The sequence below is a fragment of the Brachyistius frenatus genome, unplaced genomic scaffold, assembly GCF_029030835.1.
Source record: "Brachyistius frenatus isolate BFR_SWC_R1_liver_20210118 unplaced genomic scaffold, ASM2903083v1 Contig_184, whole genome shotgun sequence".
Classification (NCBI taxonomy): domain Eukaryota; kingdom Metazoa; phylum Chordata; class Actinopteri; family Embiotocidae; genus Brachyistius; species Brachyistius frenatus.
Window position 1 is genome coordinate 60674 of NW_027210783.1, and position 18916 is coordinate 79589.

General features: G+C 45.6%; 2 protein-coding genes across 2 annotated transcripts; one reads left to right on the forward strand and one right to left on the reverse strand.

Moving 5' to 3' along the window:
* The first annotated feature begins 709 nt into the window (after nt 1-709).
* Nucleotides 710-12469, forward strand: rnf150b (ring finger protein 150b). The gene is made up of 6 exons (XM_069717984.1): nt 710-1602; nt 5926-6176; nt 6259-6413; nt 6572-6668; nt 6821-7073; nt 8189-12469. Exons 1-6 carry the CDS (start codon nt 1146-1148, stop codon nt 8305-8307), a joined length of 1332 nt encoding a protein of 443 aa, XP_069574085.1. The 5' UTR covers nt 710-1145; the 3' UTR covers nt 8308-12469.
* A 79-nt stretch (nt 12470-12548) lies between these two features.
* LOC138632429 (protein phosphatase methylesterase 1-like) lies at nt 12549-18196 on the reverse strand. Its single transcript, XM_069717991.1, has 14 exons — nt 17997-18196; nt 17053-17242; nt 16917-16974; nt 16670-16721; nt 16349-16503; nt 16137-16227; nt 15936-16001; nt 15607-15751; nt 15059-15176; nt 14599-14643; nt 13887-13951; nt 13528-13595; nt 13354-13384; nt 12549-12792 (listed from the first exon to the last, which is right to left on the reverse strand). The coding sequence occupies exons 1-13, from the start codon at nt 18023-18025 to the stop codon at nt 13363-13365; spliced, it is 1104 nt and encodes a 367-aa protein (XP_069574092.1). The 5' UTR covers nt 18026-18196; the 3' UTR covers nt 12549-12792; nt 13354-13362.
* Between the last annotated feature and the right edge of the window lie 720 nt (nt 18197-18916).

Sequence of the window (18916 nt, forward strand, 5' to 3'; positions counted from 1 at the left end):
ACAGACTGGAAATCACTGCATGGGCTCAGGAACACTTCTGAAAACAATTGGCTTTGCATCTACAAATGCAGATTAAAACTCTACAAAGAAGAAACCAGATATAAACATGAGCCACAAACTTGACTTAAATAATTAATCGATTATCCAAAAAGCTTATTTACACAAATATACACATGTGATGAATCTGAAATGTAATGTTATGGATAAAACTATAAATAAATCCAATGGACGAATAATTGACCATAACAATAGTTGCTGCTTGCTTTGTTACCTGTTTGTTTAGTTTTTTTTCCCTTAAAAACAATATATATAAATTTTTAAATGCATTATAACCAAATAATGTAGATTTGTATTCCATGAAATGACCCATTTGTACTGTTTTGACGTACAGCAGCAGTGTTCCTATTAAGCCGCTAGGTGGCACTGTTCAAGTCAATTCAACGGCAGGAGTACGATGATTTGCCCTTCAAAATAAAAGAGGAAGGTAAATTATGTTCCGTATTTACGACATCAAGGCGACTGAGATTACACGCTGGATTAAATATGACCACTGCACGACGAGTAAATGGAGGTTTAATTCCGCGATTTAAGACGTTATTATGAAACACCCGTTTCAATCTATGCTTTTATGTTTAAGAGGTCACCGGAAGGAGAGCTCTCGTTCCCGGGAGCTCTCCTTCCGGTGGACGGTGGCCCAGTCAAAACAATGCAGCTTAGCTGGCCTGCTGCCGCCGTTAGCTTCAGCTCCAGATGCCCAACAAAATATTAACGACCGACTTTTCCGCGCAAGCTGCTCCCCGCCCGGTGCGTCACCTCGGCGGGGTGACGTCTCGTGGGACCCGCGGTCCGGTTCGCCCTCAGCTGTCTGCGCGCCGGCTTCCCCCGCGGCTGTTTTTGTTTTGAGATGGAGGCGGCTAACAGGCGTCTGCTGCTCGGTAGCCTGAGAGCGGCGGAGGGGAGCGGCTGAACGGGGAGGGAAGGAGACGAGCAGCGGCGGGACAGCAGCGATATAAACGGGTTCAAAGAAGCTCCCGGTCGGCCGGATGGTTAGCATGGTGGAGTAGGTGTCTCCACGGCGTCGACGCTAACGGGCTCCTCCGACCTACCGACGGACGGACGGCTCGCTCTCACCGGGGAGGATCGTCATGGCCCCGGGCTCGCTGGTGGCGGCCTGCCGCAGCCTGGCCCTCTCGACGTGGCTGCTCTCCTTCTGCTTCGTCCACCTGCTCTGCCTGGACTTCACCGTGGCCGAGCGGGAGGAGTGGTACACCGCCTTCGTCAACATCACCTACGTGGACCCGGCCACCTCGGAGCTGCGCACCGAGAAGACGGAGTGCGGCCGCTACGGGGAGCACTCGCCCAAGCGGGACGCCAAGGGGGTGGTGGTCCTGCCCGCGGCCCCGCTGGACCGCCAGGCCTGCGACCCCAACACCCGGTTCGCGGTGCCCGCCCAGGCCGGGGCCTGGGTGGCCCTGATAGCCCAGGGCAACTGCACCTGCAAGGACAAGATCCGCCACGCTGCGGCGCACAACGCGTCGGCGGTGGTCATCTTTAACGTGGGCTCCACCAACGCCAACGACACCATCACCATGTCTCATCCAGGTACGGTGGACCTTTTACTTACATTAGACTGCGAATTACAGCCCTTTATTGGGTCTCCTGTAGCGTGAAGCGGCGGGATGTTATATTTACAACCTGAGGGCCTCTGAGGCTGGAAATGTAAAGTTGGGGTCCCGTTATTTTGACCCCTACTGTCCCATGAAGTCCCTGGAAAACCACCCAGGAGCCTCCTGACAGCTACAGCACCCATAACGGATTTATTTAGTAAGTTCTTGGCAGGAGTTTCAAATTTATATTCAATTCACAAACGTATGAAAATACACTTTCTGGCTATTGATCTGACAACCAGTCACAATTTATTGACATTTTACCAACTGAGAAATCGATCGATTGTCAAAGGAAATAATTGTCAGACAGATTGATGATAAAAATCTGAATTATATTTGACCTAAACTTTGCCGGGGCAGATGGTGGCGGTAACAATGAAGGTCTTAATGAACTGTGAGTCTAATACACGTCAGTTTAAGTCCAAACACAAGTTTCTGTATGTTCCTATGGAGTCACATTAACACCAAAATATATCTAAATATTGGTTTGTTTGATTTGATCTTTGTGTCTTGAATGATTAACTCAGTTTGTAATCTAATAAATGATATCCGTACTCGTGTCTGCTATTCCACTTATCAATCCAATGATTATTTTCTTGGTTAACTGATCAGTTTAACGTTTAACATCTGCATCTGAAACTGTCTCGTATTGACTAACTAAAATCTTCCCTAGATAAAACAGAGAAGCTGCTAATCTTCACAATCGAGGAGCTGAAACCAACAAATGTTTGACAGTCGCGACTTTTTTTTCTTTTAACTTATTAAGTCGTGTTCTCCGTTTATGACAGTTGATGTTATCGATCAGTTAGAAGAAGAAAAAAAACTTGATTGACCGTAAAATCAATGTTTGAGGTCAGCTCGGGACACCCCTGATATACTGGCTGCTTTTCATTTTTATTTTTGGGATATTTAATCCTTCTGCATTTTATTAAAATGCCGTATTTAATTAATTCACATAAAAGCTTCATGGGTTGAACCAGAACCATCACACTTTGGGTATTTTTAATTAAGTATCCAAATAGCTGCTGATGAAATAAAAGCAATAGTAAAAGATTTGAACTATATAAAAAAAAAAAAAATCCAGTAATGATTGTCTTCATTTAATTTATTGCCTTTAAAAGTCAGACATTTTGGGGAAATGTATGTTGTATTGTTCTGAAGTCTTTACATCCCTTATTTTATCTGACAGTCCATAAAAAAAAATATAAATCCGTTTATGATCATATATGAAGCAGAAAAGGAGCAAATCTTCATATTTGAGAAGCTGGAACGAAGATAAAAAGTAATTTTTTTTGTTTGTTTGTTTTGCTTAAAAAAATGACCGAAACAATCAACGGAAGTTTGAGTCTTGACGTCCTGATGTCTAAAGTCGGACTGCATGATGTGAGATAACTCACTCGTTTTGTTTTTGTGACTGTTGCTGATTAAAATGGTTGATTTTGTGGCGGCTTTATTAAAAAATCTGGGTATATTTATGCAGTTTTAAGTGACTGTTTTACAAACTGTTTTTTATAAAAGTGGATTATTTCCCGGGTGATTAATGGTCCCTTCAAATGGCTCATTAAAACACTGACTTTAGATTTAAAACAGATGTTTTTAGAATTGATTAAAGTCAATTTTAAGGCTCTTCGGAGGACAAACAGTGTGATATTTATAACTTGTGTTGCATGTGATGCACACATGTTGCATAATGATGTTATTTATCCCACACGGTGCTCCATGTTTCCAGAAACAGTTTCTGATCAATAGTTGGATCTTTTTTTTTTTACAGCTGTTTAGTCTTTGCTGGTTGCAGCTTCTCAGATTTGCTGAATCTCAGAAGGAATATTTGAAGGTTTTAGACAGTTGAAAGTAAAAACAACCCGTCTGACGTGGAGCGGGCGTGTCGGAGGACCCTGTTGCCATGGCGCCACAGTTCAGGTGGTTTGTGTCCTCTGGGGTTCAACAGATGCAGCAACAGACAGGAAACTGAAACAAAGTGACAAAAAGAGGGAAGAAGAAGAGCTCACAGACTAAATACAGCAGGGAGGGAAGGACAACGAGGGACAGGTGGAGTGGTCTCACCAGGTCGGAGCCCTCTTGTGTTTTTTTACAAACTTGTAAAAGGACGACAGCCTCGCTCACATGGCTTTTTGTTTTGTTTTGCACATAAAACTGTCTTTACTGGGGACAGATTATTAGTTTAATAAAATAAAAATCGTCGTATCAGTTGTGTCGTCCAGAGGTTTGTGTTGTGTAACTTCTGCAAAAGTAGAAATGTGTGGGAGAGCGACATCGATCCCGGGGGAGTATTTTTAGGCCGCAACTAATCAATTGTGTTGGTTGGGGTTGTTGTCAGTTCAGTTCTGTCCTCGGTGGGTTTTATCCGCCTCCTCTCTAGAGCACAGCAGATATATGAACAACGTTCAGTCTCCGTCTCCTCCACAATTAAATCTGGTCGGCCGGTTCAGGTTCAGTCTGTAAACATCTAGGACTGTTATAGTTATAGCGAAGAGTTAATCACCAGCTCGTTGTCGAAGCTTCTGTCGTAAACTTGGCGCCACGTTCCCGCAACGAAGGAACGAATCCTTCGTTGTCGTTGAAGATTTGTTGATTAACTCTGTTTTTTTTTTATAGAATAAAAGTTCAGACTGAAATCAAACTTTCGCTTTTGAAGCTACGTCTCTGGAGAACAACCTTCCTTCCAGGGTTGTTTTCTTTCTACCTTCGAGGTTACGTTTGGAGTCAGGCCGCGAGTCACAAGGATCTCAGATCCAAACAGCCAAAACACCTTCTCTCCTCAGATGTGTTCATATCTGTTTGTGCCTTTCAGCCTTTTACAACAAGCAGCTGCTTCACAAAATGTTCTGCTTCTAGTATTTGCTTCTGTTTTTCCTTCTTTTCTTCTTTTTTCCTCCTCCGAACGCTTCAGTCATCAAAAATCTTTATTTTTACAAGATTAACACGTCGAGCTAAATGACTTCCTGTCAACTCGTCATTCAGCAGAAGTGAGCAAATGTCCATGAATCATGAAGCCCTCTGCATTAAGAGGCTTCCTGCTGAAACAAGAAGTCCAAAAGCGCGTATAACTGTCTTTAAAAATATCTGGTACTTTGATAAAAGAACCTAAAAGCTAGTTCTTGTAGTATTCAGAACCATCGGACGGACCAAACATCCACAACACCGTTAATGTGATGAAAAACTGGCAGCGGGGACATAAATGTGTAGGATTGTAATGTCTGAGATAAGTAACGCTGAGGTAAGCACGATGAGAAAATGTATGAATGGAGTTGAAAAGAAGCGCTGATAATATATCTGACATCCACATGGTGTCTGCTCTCTGCCCGTTTTGATTGACACCTCACTGAGCCAATAGGAGCTTCCACATTCAGCCCCCTTACTTACTTATAACTTTAAGGTGCCCGTCTGTTCTGCTCCCAACAGTTTGATGAGTTCTGTTTTACACGAAGCAGAAGACGGTTTGATTGATGTCTGCAGCGCCTTCATCGTCCTGTGGAGCTCCGACTTACATAATAAACTCAGATGAAAGCAGGCTGTACATCATCATCATCCTCATCATCATCCATGTCAGCGGGCTTGGGGTATTTTTAGACTCTCTTGTGGGTGGGCGAGGAGCTGGTTGCCATAGTGATGTGGGGGGGTTGTTAAGCAGAGGCTGTTATTGGATCAATAAACAGGCTGCCGGTGTGTTTGAGAGATTCATGAAGAAGAATAAAAAAAAGAAGCTGGGAAACTGAATTTCCTGTAATCTTTTGATCGTGTTCGTCGACATGAGAAAACAGCTGAAGATGGTTGAACTACAAACTCAGGCTTCTTTAATGTCAGGATTTTGCTGCTTTTATTTTTCCACAAAGGACCGGAAAGTGAATATATTTTTAGGTTTGGACGGTCGTTCAGATCTATCCGAGGTTTCTGAAAATCAAAACCGACGACTTTCCAGCGTTCAGAAACTTAAATAGAGCGATTTAAAACAAGCTTAGTTTGCTCTAAACAGGCTATAATCCACATTTTATATTATGATGATGCATCAAATGCCGACGTGAGGACATCTATCATTCCTTTTTTAATAAATGTACAGATTTGCTTCACTCTCGCTGGTCGTTTTCAGCTACACTGATCAGATGTTCCAGAAAAAAAATCTCCCGAAAAGTTTCAGCGCAGTCGGAAATGTTGGAAAAACTGAGTGTGGGCGGAGCCGACGGCGTGTTTTGTCGGCGGGACATCGAACGACCTACAGACCGTCTCTCCTCCTCTGCAGGTACGGGCGAGGTGGTCGCCATCATGATCCCTGAGCCCAAAGGCCGCGAGGTGGCGTCGCTGCTGGAGCGCAACGTGACGGTCACCATGACGATCACCATCGGGACGAGGAACCTGCAGAAGTACGTGAGCCGGACGTCGGTGGTGTTCGTGTCCATCTCCTTCATCGTGCTGATGATCATCTCGCTCGCCTGGCTCGTCTTCTACTACATCCAGAGGTTCCGATACGCCAACGCACGCGACCGGAACCAGGTACCGACGTAACCACGGCGACCGGGTCTCTCCACGAGGAGCTGGAATAAAAGTTTGACCTCTCACCCCTCTCTGTCCTCAGCGTCGTCTTGGCGACGCGGCGAAGAAGGCCATCAGTAAGCTGCAGGTTCGGACCATCAGGAAGGGCGACCAGGAGACGGAGGCCGACTTCGACAACTGCGCCGTCTGCATCGAAGGCTACAAGGCCAACGACGTGGTCCGCATCCTGCCCTGCAGGTACGGAGAGCACCGGCCCGAAGCCGTGTTTACTGCAGCGGTACCGGCTCGGCTCGGCTCGGTTTGGGTTCACCCGCCAGACTCCCAAAACCGGTTTACACAGTTTCTGTAGCAGCAGATTTCTTTAACGGACCGACTGTTTGATTTCTTCTCGGCAGACATTTGTTCCATAAGAGCTGCGTGGATCCGTGGCTGCTGGACCACCGCACGTGTCCCATGTGCAAGATGAACATCCTGAAGGCGCTGGGCATCGCAGTGAGTCTGACGTTTCTGTGTTAGTTACACTTCAAGAAAAAAAAAGAATGAGCTGATTGAAGATTTGGTCAAAGATGAATGCTGGAAAGACACGAGGCGACTTCCTGCTGTGATCGCTGGTCTTCATCGACTTCTCCTCCCTCTCCCTGCAGCTCAACGCCGACTGCCTGGACGACCTGCCTCTGGACTACGACCTGGCCGTGGGCGGGGGCGGCGTGGGCGGAGTCGGGGCCCTGGCCCTGGAGGCCGTGGTGTCGGGGGCCTCCAGCGACGGCACGCTGAGCGAGGGAGGCTCCTCCGTGGTGCTGGACCCCGGGGTCCGGCGGGTGGGGCTCCCCCAGGACTACCAGGACCCCGACACCCTGAGGGACAGCCCTGTGACGGCCACCACCGACACACACACAGGTAACACACACACACACACACACACACACACACACACACACACACACACACACACACACACACACACACACACACACACACACACACACACACACACACACACACACACACACACACACACACACACACACACACACACACACACACACACACACACAGTTCCCACCCGTCTGGGAATATCACGGAATTATAAACTCCGTTCCAGACATGTAACGTCAGGTTTCTTTCATCCAGCTGGTTTTTATAACAGATTAAACCAATAATTAGGTGTTATGTAATAACTGTGACACACTGTGTGTTCAGACTGCTGCTGATTCAGCAGATAGCTGCCGTTATACTGACACCCAGTGGTGTCTCCGCAGCACAACACCTTCCAGCTGGGGTGTGTCTCCTTTCTGGACTTTTGGGTCATGAAGAAAGACAAACAGGAAGTTGAATGTTTTGGTTTGTTTAGTTTTTTTTAAGAAGAAGATGATGATGATGATGATGATGACACACACCCGCCAGTACGGCCAGAAGTCAACGACCACAAACTGGAGTTGGATAACGAAGATTCATTCAATCATTACATTTATTGTTAAACTAACTTTAAAAAAAAAAAGTCAAATTGCACCGTTCAGGTCACTCTTTGTTTTTTATAGAACATCTTCTGACCGTGTGTCTTTATATTTTAACTTTGGCACCAACGAGAACTCATTTGTAAGATTCATTACAAAAACACTTGTCTGGAGACAGACGAGTTGAGCAGCTGGTTAACATCTGGATTTTTATGAAATTTCTACCAAATAATCTCAGAGTTAATTTTTTCCATCCGCAGCTGAAATAGTTTGATTTCAGTTTATTGGTTAAAAGAGTTTCAGTCGAACCTCAAAAAAACAAACGGAACATTTTTGTTGATGTTAAAGTTTTTTTTACTTATTTTCATTTTATTGACTTTATTGACATTTTTACAGACTTTCCCTCTTCAGCCAAACGTACAATCTTTGTCTCAACATTTAGATTTCTCTTTCATTTTTGTTGTTGTTGCTGAAACTGAGAACGTGAATCAGAACCGGTGGATGGAGATTTTATTCTCGGGTTCTGTTCGGTAACGTCGCCTCTCCTCCGTCTTCCAGGTGAACTTCAGCCGATGGCGAGCAGCGCCTCCGTGGCGTCGTTCGTCATCGCCGTGGAAACGGGCCTGTCGGACGAGGAGGGCTCCATGGAACAGCCGCAGCTGGGCGACAAGTCCTGAGAGCAGCACAGCAGAACCAGAACCGGGCCAAAACACACTCAGATCAGGTTGAGAATTTTTTTTAAATTTAACACGAAACGCTGACTGAGAAGCACCTGAACCAAACCTGACTGCACTGGACCTGAGCCCGGCCCACGACCTGGTTCTGGTTTTGACCGGTTCCAAGTGGAAGCTCATCTCAGAACCAGCACCAGGGTTCGACTGGGTTTTTACTTTTTGGAAATGCCATTCGAAACTTCACCAGATTTGCCAAACCAACTTTGTCCGGACTCCAGACGGACTCGGCCAGAACCAGAGTCCAGGCTCGGATCCGTTTTGACGTAGTGGACCTGAATACACAAGAGTTTTGACCTGTAAAGGTTCGGGCTCAGTGAAGGCGGACTGACCCGATTTAGTTTTGAGTCCAGAGTCCTCGATTTCTTTTTTTTCCATTTCTAAACTCCGGATCGATTCGTTCTCGTTTCGTTCTTTTCAGTCGGTTCAGATTCGAATCCTCGTTCGCCTCATTTCGTGCTGTTTCGTAAAAACGGACTTTTCTGGAATCCTGCCCGAAGGTCATTGATCCCGAACCACAACAGAAAGAAGCATAAATCCGGTCCTTCATTTCAAATATGTCCGAACCTGTCGGGACTTTTCTTCGTCTCCTGATTTGAAGGATTTCTGTGCGCCAACGATGGAGGGAGCTCGTTTTCTGGACCTCCGTCGGATATTCAGTCAGCTGGAATCAGGACTCCTCACTTCCTGTCCCGGCCCGGATTCTCCGAAGAGTTTCATCTCTGGTTAATTTCGCTCGGTTGGATTTCCCTGCCGACGAGCCGGGCGCCGCTTCTTGATGTGCGTCAACGTCTGCGGTGAATGTTTTGGAAAGGAAGACTTTTATTTTGAAAGGACCCAGCAGTGGCGTTTCCACCGTGTTGGACATCGTCGCTGCAGTTTGACCGCAACAGTTGGACTTCAGTATTGAACAGAAACTCCACCCAGTATTGTTTATCTTCCCGCCAGTATTTGCTTTGGATGCTTGGTGTCCTCGGCCGTGTTCCCAAACGCCGTTTCTGTGTTCGTCTGGTGAAACCGTCACGACAAAGTCTCACTACAACAAACAGTGCAGAGTTTTCTGACTGCGAGGCTTCAGGTAAAAACACTAGCGACGTTCATTCTGCTTCGCTACGAGAGAAACGGCGCCACCGTGGACACATTTCACCTGCTTCAATAACAAACATCCCATCTGTCTGAAATGACGCCGAATTCGAGCCAATCCCGCCGACTCCACGGCGTCGGCCCGGCGTGACGATCCCGGACGGAAAGTCGTAACGTCGAGTCAGCTGATTTCTCGTCGGCGACCGCGCCTGGTGTTGCCTTGCTGTGTTGTCGTGCTGTCCGACCATCTGTCCGTCTGCTGCCGCGGCCTCATGCTGCCTTTTCAAAGACACTTTGACCTTTAACCCCCGACAATCACCGGTCGCATCTTCTTACCTTGTTAGCCGGGCATCATGTCTCTGAGGGAAGCGCATGCACATCTTCGGTCTTCTCGTTATCTCCACGCGTTCGTTAAACTCTCGCAGCTGAATAAAATCCTCCGACTCTCACCGAGAGACTCCGGCGGAGTCGGAGAGCTCGTTCATCAGCTCCCGGCCGAACGTGGAAATGTCAAATGTAGATTTCACAAGTCGTTTTTTGCCAAACGGGCGTCGCCGGCGCCGCGAGCTCCCTGAAACCTGGAAAGATAAAGATTGTCGTCTATTTTGATACCAGAGGAGACGTTTATTTTTGTAAAGACACCGAGCAGCAGCAAAGACTGATTTTCTTTCTTCCTCGCGTCACCTTCGGCCCGGATGATCCTCAACGTGAACGAGTATCGACCGGGCGGATGTACGTGTTGATTATTTGTGTGATTGTACATACGAACATCTCCCCGATGACCTTGGCGATATGAACACGAGCTGTTGTAACACATTTCTCTGATAGTTTTGAATCTGCTCGTTGATGTAGCCTCATGAAAACAGAGAGAATCGAGCAAACGCAGGCCGGAGAACCGACGGCCATCGCAAAGGAACTCCGAGTTAAAACTGTCGTCCAATTGGCTTTCGAAATGAAAAATAAACATCATGTACTGCCTTTACTTCACTGGTTAAATGTGTAGTTAAATAACAGGAAATGTAACTCGGTGAAACGTTCCGTTTTGGATAATTTGATGCTGAATTTTAAGAGTCGGACGCAGTGCTTGATTTTCCAGTCCTGCCAGTGAGTTCGTTTTCTCTCCAAACAAACTGAATTTATTTTGCCGTCTTCCCACTTTGCTTCCTTCATCTCTCCTGTCGCCGCCCGGTTCAGTTTCAGGTTTGAGGACCAGTTCACTCGCAGCGACGTCACTCTGATTCAGTAGTTAAACACTAGTTTACGGTAGAAACGGCGGAGAGCCGATGCGCTCGTCACCACGGAGACGGTGGAGTCGGATCATCTTATCTTGGCTGATTTTCAGTGAATAATGTTTTAATTAAAGTCACTTGTTTTGTGTTGTAAGCTTTATTTTTAAGGAATTTATCAACGCATTCATATTTGCACTGTTTCATACTTTTATTTAAATCTTTCCGTGACGCTGCCTCGGTAGTGAAAGTGAACTGAGCTCAACCCTCCTTTGAACCCATTTCTGGTGTCGGACCTTTGGAGACTGAGGCTGCTGTGGTGTGATGTTCCCGTCTGGGGAAGCCAGGTTTATTCTTCAATCTGAAATCAAACTTTCTCAGTATTTGGCGATTTTATTTAGGCAAAGTTTTGCTTCAGCAAAATTAAACACTTTTTTTAAAATGTAAAAAACACCTTTTTTCCAATCTAAGTATTGTTAAAAAAATATATATTACAAATGATACCCAGACCTAATATCTTTTATACACCATTGATATAGAGAACCAACTTAAAATCAGGAAACTTAAGGTGAGCAAGTAAAGCTCTTCCTTCACAATAATATTCTTGTTTATTAAGTTGTCATAAAGCAGCTCACGAAAAAAGCTTGTACATAAAGATTATATCCATCCAGGAACTTTGCACTTCTGACAGCCCGTTTTTAATTTTGGTTTTATGAAGCAGAATAATTGTTTGTGACTCTTAAATTATCCCAACAATACTGAGAGATCTAAGAGCTTTTTGTTGTTTTTAAGTGACTTTTCTTTAAAAAATATTTATGCATTTTCTGATTTTTAAGTCATTGTTTTGCAGTAAAATTACAGGAATTGCAATTATTTTTTAAACTTTTTTAAATTCCTTCCAAAATGTTTGAAGAATTCCAAACGGGACGTCCTGTCACTGCCAGTAATGACGTCTGATTGGTTCTCCCGTCTTCCCGCCTCTCTTCACAGCCCATTGGCTGCTTCCCTGAATGCTGGGTTCTGATTGGTTGCTTCGCCTCTGTTGTTGATGCACTTTAATTCTGTTTCTCTGGAAGGTTCTGGAAAAATCCCTCCCCGTGTTCCCCCTTCAATGTCTGCTGGACCTTTTTGTCTTTTTCTGCTTCTGGTTTTTTTTTGCTTGTTTTCCACTTTTTTTCTCTCAAGACTTCCATGTTGGAAATATGTGGGATTATGTTGTGTGTCTTTTTGCTGCATATTCTGATTCATGTTGGACCTTTCGTCTCGAAGCAGGTAAATCCTGAGCTGTTTCTGAAACCCTACGGACTAAACATTTTTTGTTGAGTTTCTGCCGCTGCGACTGATCAGAAGTTGTTGGGAAAGAAGCAGCAGTGAGCGCAGCCTGCTCCCAGGCGGCTCCCAACACGTTTCAGGAGTTCTGCTTGTGTTACGTCGTCGTCGTCGTCGTCAGAAGAGGAAATCAAAGTCGACAAAAGAGAAGTCGAAACGAAAGGCGAAATGTTCTGATCCTTCCAGAGAGACGCCGAAAGCCGAGAGACGACCCGACGCGTTTGAACCGCCGGTTACCGTGACGACGGGTCGTGATGCGCGCGTGTGTGCGTTTCTACGATATTTAACGTGGACTTTTATTTCCCAGAACGTCTGTTTGTGTGTTTGTCTTGTGCACGCAAACGTAAAATAAACACACACCTCACACACACACGTGTAAATACAAGGCGGTCGCGACGCCATGTTGTTTCTGTGTTTCAGTCGTTGCACGCGTCCTGATTCAGGACAGTTCAAATAAAAAGTTACTCCAAGTTTCTGGTTTTATTCCGGCGTCCCGGAGACGGACCGGAAGTGGATCCGTCGCTCGGTGTTGATCTCTCTGGAAACTCGTTCTGTCGGTTTGTTTTTTATTTCAAACACATCAGAAGGAAACGTTCTTCTTTCAGATCGAGAACACAAAGACACCAAACAATTCACACTGAACTTTATCGTGAACAAACACTGGATCTACCGACGGACAGAAACAGGCCGGTCGTCACGGCGCTCGGACTTCTAATGTTCGGAGGAAGAGGAGGAAGAGGAGGTTCAGGTTCCTGCTTCTTCACGGAGGACGGAGACGCCTCGGACGGGAAACCTGCAGACCACAAAACACATCTGAGTCCCTGAAGTCGAAGGTTGGTTTCAAACTCACGTTTCACATCTCGGTTTCTATCCGAGCTGCAGATGTTTGACAGATAATAAAAATGATGAATGATTTAAACTCCAAGTCCAGCTGACCGACATCTTTAACCAATCGGTGAAACTATGACGACAACTAAGGTCACAAAAACAAAATACATCATCACCGGGGCGCTAACTGGAGGCTAACTGAGTCGCTAACGGGTCCGCCCTTCAGAGCGAAGGTTAACGTGAACACGGTGACCGATCTTTTCCTGACCACGTGGTTTTCAGATCTCAGCCAACCAAAAGCGTGACGCTGACACGCTGTCCTCCGGACGGGCAACTAGTGGACACTAAATGTACTGCGCTCCGGACGCTGCTATCAAAACAACTTCATTAAATATCCAGCTTTTCTCAAGACTTTTCAGAATACGGACGGAAGTTATTTGAAATCTAATCCAACGTCCTCTGGTGTTCGTTTGTGTTTCGGCACCGCCAGAGAAAGCAGATGAAGTGTAGGTGTCGGGTGTCGTACCTTCAGACCTCATCGTGTGAACGAGTCGCAGCTGCAGACAGAAAGGAAAACGTTTCCTGTTCAGAAGAGTTCACGATAACCGCTAAATGAAGCAGTCATTGATTTGATTATTTACTGTTTACATCTGTCCGGTGTTATGAATGTGTCATCGCCTGATTCCCTGTTTTTATTTACCTCCTGTTTTCTCTGACTGCTTCAGTGAACTTGTGTCTCAGCAGGAAGGCGGCGACGGCTTCGGCCACCTGCGGGCCAAACGGGAAAATCGGTTTCTGCTTCCAGCGACACAAACCAATACATTTGCTTTTGTTTTTACTTCAAGAAATCTTTCAACTTTACCTCATAAAAGTGTAAAGTTCTGTTTGACTGTGGTTTGATGACACCACCAACTGAAGTAGTGGAGAAGCCACGAACTGGCATTTTTATGTTTTTTGATTTTCTGGAGTTTTGTTTCATGACTTACGAAGCAGCTTTTCAATACTTACTAACACTGTTATTTTTGCCTGGTGATGATGAATCAATAGAGAGTGACCTACTTTCTCTGGTTTGTCCTCTTGCACTGCGTGACCACAGGGGGGCAGCACCTGCATCATGAATTTACCTGCAAACAAATGGCAAGACCAGTCCTGAAAATGTGTCTTTAATATACGCACGCACACACACACACACACACACTCTCATGGGCTGTCACTGCCAGCGTGGTTGTTGACTGACACAACCAGCTGTCTCTGGAGAGGAACTGCCGCCTCAAGGTGTGTGTGTGTGTGTGTGTGTGTGTGTGTGTGTGTGTGTGTGTGTGTACACGTTAAAGTGTGGATGTGTGTGCGTGTCCCCGGAGACGTCCTTCACCTTTTCCCTCAGTCACTTGTAGAAATGTCAACTGTTCCCAGTGCAGCCGTGTTGCTGTACATACTCTACATTTTGTTTCTCCGAGTAAAGACTACGTTTCCCATCAGCCTAAAACCTTAAAGCAAAACCCTTCTGGTCTTCTCAGATAATGTAAGAGGTGTGTGTTTTATGTTGTGGTGTCTTTAAACCGACCGTTTCCTCTGCCGATACTCTTGAAACCAAAAGTCTAAGAAGTCCTAAGTAAGGTCGGGATGTGTCGTGTTCCTTCGGAGTATCGTTTAATCTGAAGCTATGAATTCAGTATATCGACGTATCAGAACACCAGCAACGACTGCACAGTTTGGTTTTTCAAACGGATGACCGTGTTCGTTTGTTCCGCACGTTAAATCAACGTCTCACCTTGCATCTGGCCGATACTCAGATCTCTGTCCAGCCGGTTGATTCCTGCAAAGTGTGAAACATTAAAATGCTTTACTCCGTCTGATCTGATGCCCCAAAAACATTTACAAATCACTGCAGAAGTTTAAATCAGTTTGAGCGATGTGACCAAGCTGTTGTCAGCTTGAGTTTTCCTAAAAACATCCAGGACAAGAAATTGGAGCGAGTCCAGTTGCCTTTGGATGACACGAAGGTTTGGGGACCTTCGTTACCACGGTGACAAAAATACAAGCGTGGTTAGGACTCGGGCCGGTCGCAGCCACTGTTTGTTTTTTCTGACGCGTCCATGCAATGCAGCCTCTGAAGTTCTGTAACTTACTGAATATTGATACCAAAAAGTCTTTTTCAGGTCAATTTTGTTGTACATTCAAAAACTCCCTTTAACACTGAACAGGAGAAGTACAGGTGTTGAAATCCCGACCTGACAACAGCAGGAGTTTGGGCAGGTTGCAGGCCAGGAAGAGGTTGGAGGTTCCTCTGAACCAGCCGTCCCAGTACTTCTCCGACTTCGACAGGTCTATGCGCCACTTGAACACACTCTAGCAAACATGCAGGTAAATACAGTCACAAAGCTGGTCAATTATTGGAAATATTAGTAAATGTGTGTGTTTCTGTGGAAGTCAGTGATGGAAGAACCATCACTCAGACAAGGCAAAAATGAATGCAAGTCAATGACAACTAGTTTAATTTTACATTATTCTATTTTATTGTATATATTGTGCATTTTTATACTTAATATTTTTTACTCATCTATAATGCTGCTGTAGTGAAAAAAATTCCCTTTGTGGGATTAATAAAAAAAAAAAAAATCTATCCATCCATCTATCCATCCATCCATCCATCCATCTATCCATCCATCCATCCATCTATCTATCCATCCATCCATCTATCCATCCATCCATCCATCCATCCATCCATCCTATTTGGTAATGAGTGTAACTCAATGACCGCATGCAGTGGTCTTCTCACCTGGCCTTCGTTGACGTTCACCTCCGAGGCAGCGTTTTCTTCGTTGTTGACACAACTCTGATCGTACAACTCTTCGTTGCGCTCGACGACCACGTCGGTTGCCGGGCCGGCCGGCTCCGGAGGGTCGTCCTCCTCCACCTCACATCTAACAGACGGTCAGTGTTTCAGTCAGCAATCTGGATTGTAACTCAAGTTTTTACGATGGAAAAAGTCACGCGTGACGTAATTTACCACTGATACGTACAGAAAAGTAGAATCAGCAGAAATCTACGTCCAAGGCAGAATTAAGTCGAAGCCAATCAGTACCGACGTTGATGTTGTTTACCTACCGCTTTATCTGACCAACCATTGAGACTCTGGCTGATTCCAGGTTCCTGATTTGTCCACTTTTGACGCTGAAAGGAGCACAAAGAGTAGAAATGATGTCAGAGCTCGCCGGTCCGGCGGAGTTCGGACAATTTCGATGACTCCTCTTATGTTCTCAGCCACACGATGACATCACAGATATAAAACGCTTGAAATGGCCTCACCTCCACTCTATAGCGTGGTCCATAGACTTGAAGGCCTTGGGTCGTCCCTTCAGGAAGTTCTGTATACTGTGGAGTGCGTCCATCGCGCTGCCTACAGGAGGACCAGGACATTTAATGTTATGAACGTGGAGAAAAATCCACATTTACACAAAAAACCCAACAACAACACGATTTGTAGACGGATGGTCTTGATCTGAAGTACGCTCATTCACCTTCCACGACGTCGATAGCGACCAGTCCCACCGTGTTCGGTAGCAGCACGTTGCTGGCAATGTGCACCGCGATCGCCCCTCCGACGCCGTGGCCAATCACGACGATGGGGGGAGGAGTCTCACCGTAGCAGGCTCGAATCACGTTGGCCACGTCGCTGAGGGAGGCCGGACCGTCGGTGAGGATCGGAGATAGTCGAGAGAGAGAGAGAGAGAGAGAGAGAGAGAGAGCGCAGTCGTAGCGTCAGTAGGAGCAGTTTGTCCACTTTGTGCTAATCTGAGGTGATATGATTAGTGGAAGTTTTAGTTTTTCAGAGCTGTTACCTGGACATGGTTTGAGTAGAGAAGTCGTCTGATTGGCGGACCAGAGAGGAACCTTAACAGAAAATAAATTGTCACGTGCTGCGACGCAAAGTGCTCGACGACTGATAGAAGACCAGATTTGATCTCCCCACGATCGCCCGTTCACTCAAAGATGAAGATGATCGAACTTTCCATTTAAATTTTGTGTCTTCTCAGTCAAAACTTTAAAGTCTAGAAAGATTTAAAAGAGACCTTCTGATTGGCTCACCGTGACCCCTGAGGTCCATGGCAAGGACCCTGCAGGTCACTCTGCTGGCGATGGCGGTCTAACAGACAGAACAAGAGACACGTCGCCGTCAGTCGGTCGGTCGGTCGGTCGGTCGACCGGCTGAACAGAAACTCACGGTGAAGACGGCCCAGGACAGAGCCGAGTGTCCACCTCCGTGCAGAAGCACCAGCAGCGGTCCGTCACTTCCTGCTTTATAGATCCTGAAGCTGTCCTGGCAGTCGGCCGGCCCGACGCTCACGTCCTCCATCTGGTCGAAGTACTCGCTCCACGACACCGGAGAGAAGTCCAGCTTCCTGCCGACCTCACTGGTCGACATGTAGACACACGGAGACGCAACGTATACTTTACGTTTACTTTACACTTACTTTATGTTTACTTTACATTTACTTTATGTTTACTTCACGTATACTTTGTTTACTTTATGTATACTTTACGTTTACTTTGCATATACTTTATACTTTACGTATACTTTGTTTACTTCGCGTATACTTTGCATTTACTTTGCGTTTACTTTAAGTATACTTAACATATTTTACACATACTTTACATTTACTTTACATATACTTTACGTATACTTTACGTTTACGTATACTTAACATATACTTAATGTTTACTACAGCTCTACGGGCATTTCTCCTAAAGAACCACCGCTTACCAAGAGTGCTACCTGACCAAAAGAATAATTAATTATCTACAAATCACAATACAACGATGTAAAAAATGAGTTGTTAATCATTTAAATATTTGAGCAATAAAACCTGCCCGGCCTCATGAGCCAAATTACTGAACAGCAAACAAACCTAAAGGAGGTTTTAAAGCACAAACACCTGTGAATTAAATATAAAATGGTGTTCATTTAAATTTCTGCTGCAAATCAGAGTTTAACTCAGTATTTCTAAAACCAAACCAACCAGCTGAAAGTTTCCTGCCTTTTTCTGAAAATAAATTAAGGCTCGGAGAAATCTGGCCGTCCCACTTCAGTTTCCTTCGTTCCTGAGTTGAAGCTTTAAAACTGAATTTAGTTTCGTTAACATCAGATGGAGACGAGCGGTGACTTACTGCTCGGTGTCCACGTTGTCCTGCCACATGCTGCGTCTCAGCAGGAAGACGTCCCGACACCGGCTGGTTGTCTTCAACCTAGTGTGTGTGTGTGTGTGTTGTGTGTTGTGTATATGTAGTTGATTGTCTGTGCGAAATAATTCTTCAGGTTTTCCTTAACAAGCACTAAACAGCAAAAATGAGCTGCTGCTCCTTCTGTCCGCCGCGTCCATCGACCGAATGACGAGGGAGCTGGATGACCGCGAGTGTAGGTACACACACACACACACACACACACACACACACACACACACACACACACACACACACACACACACACACACACACACACACACACACACACACACACACACACACACACACACACACACTACAGGACAATACCAGGTCAGCTGTTATTGTCAGGCAGCATCACTGCTGGCTAACACGACTAAAGTAGGTGGACTCGGTTGTGAAAGACGGTTTCGTCACTAATCCGCCGTTGGTCTTAGCAGGTCATAACTTTGGAGAAGATTCGAGTCGTCGCCGTGACGTCGGTGCTCGTTGTCCAGCAGGAAAAAAGCCGACACGGCAAAAAAACAGTAATGCGAGGACCGACCAGGCTTTGGTCGATCACCACTGGAAGCCGTTCATTTGGAAACATACACACACACACACACACACACACACACACACACACACACACACACACACACACACACACACACACACACACACACACACACACACACACACACACACACACACACAAACACACACACACATACACACACAGCCCTCAGGTGTCGGTGACAGACAGCTACGGTATCCAGGTAACCAGCTGTGTGAAAAAAAACGAGAATAAATGTCATTCCGAAATTTTCTTTCTTTCTTTCTTTCTTTCTTCCTTTCTTTCCTTCCTTTCCTTCCTTCCTTCTTTC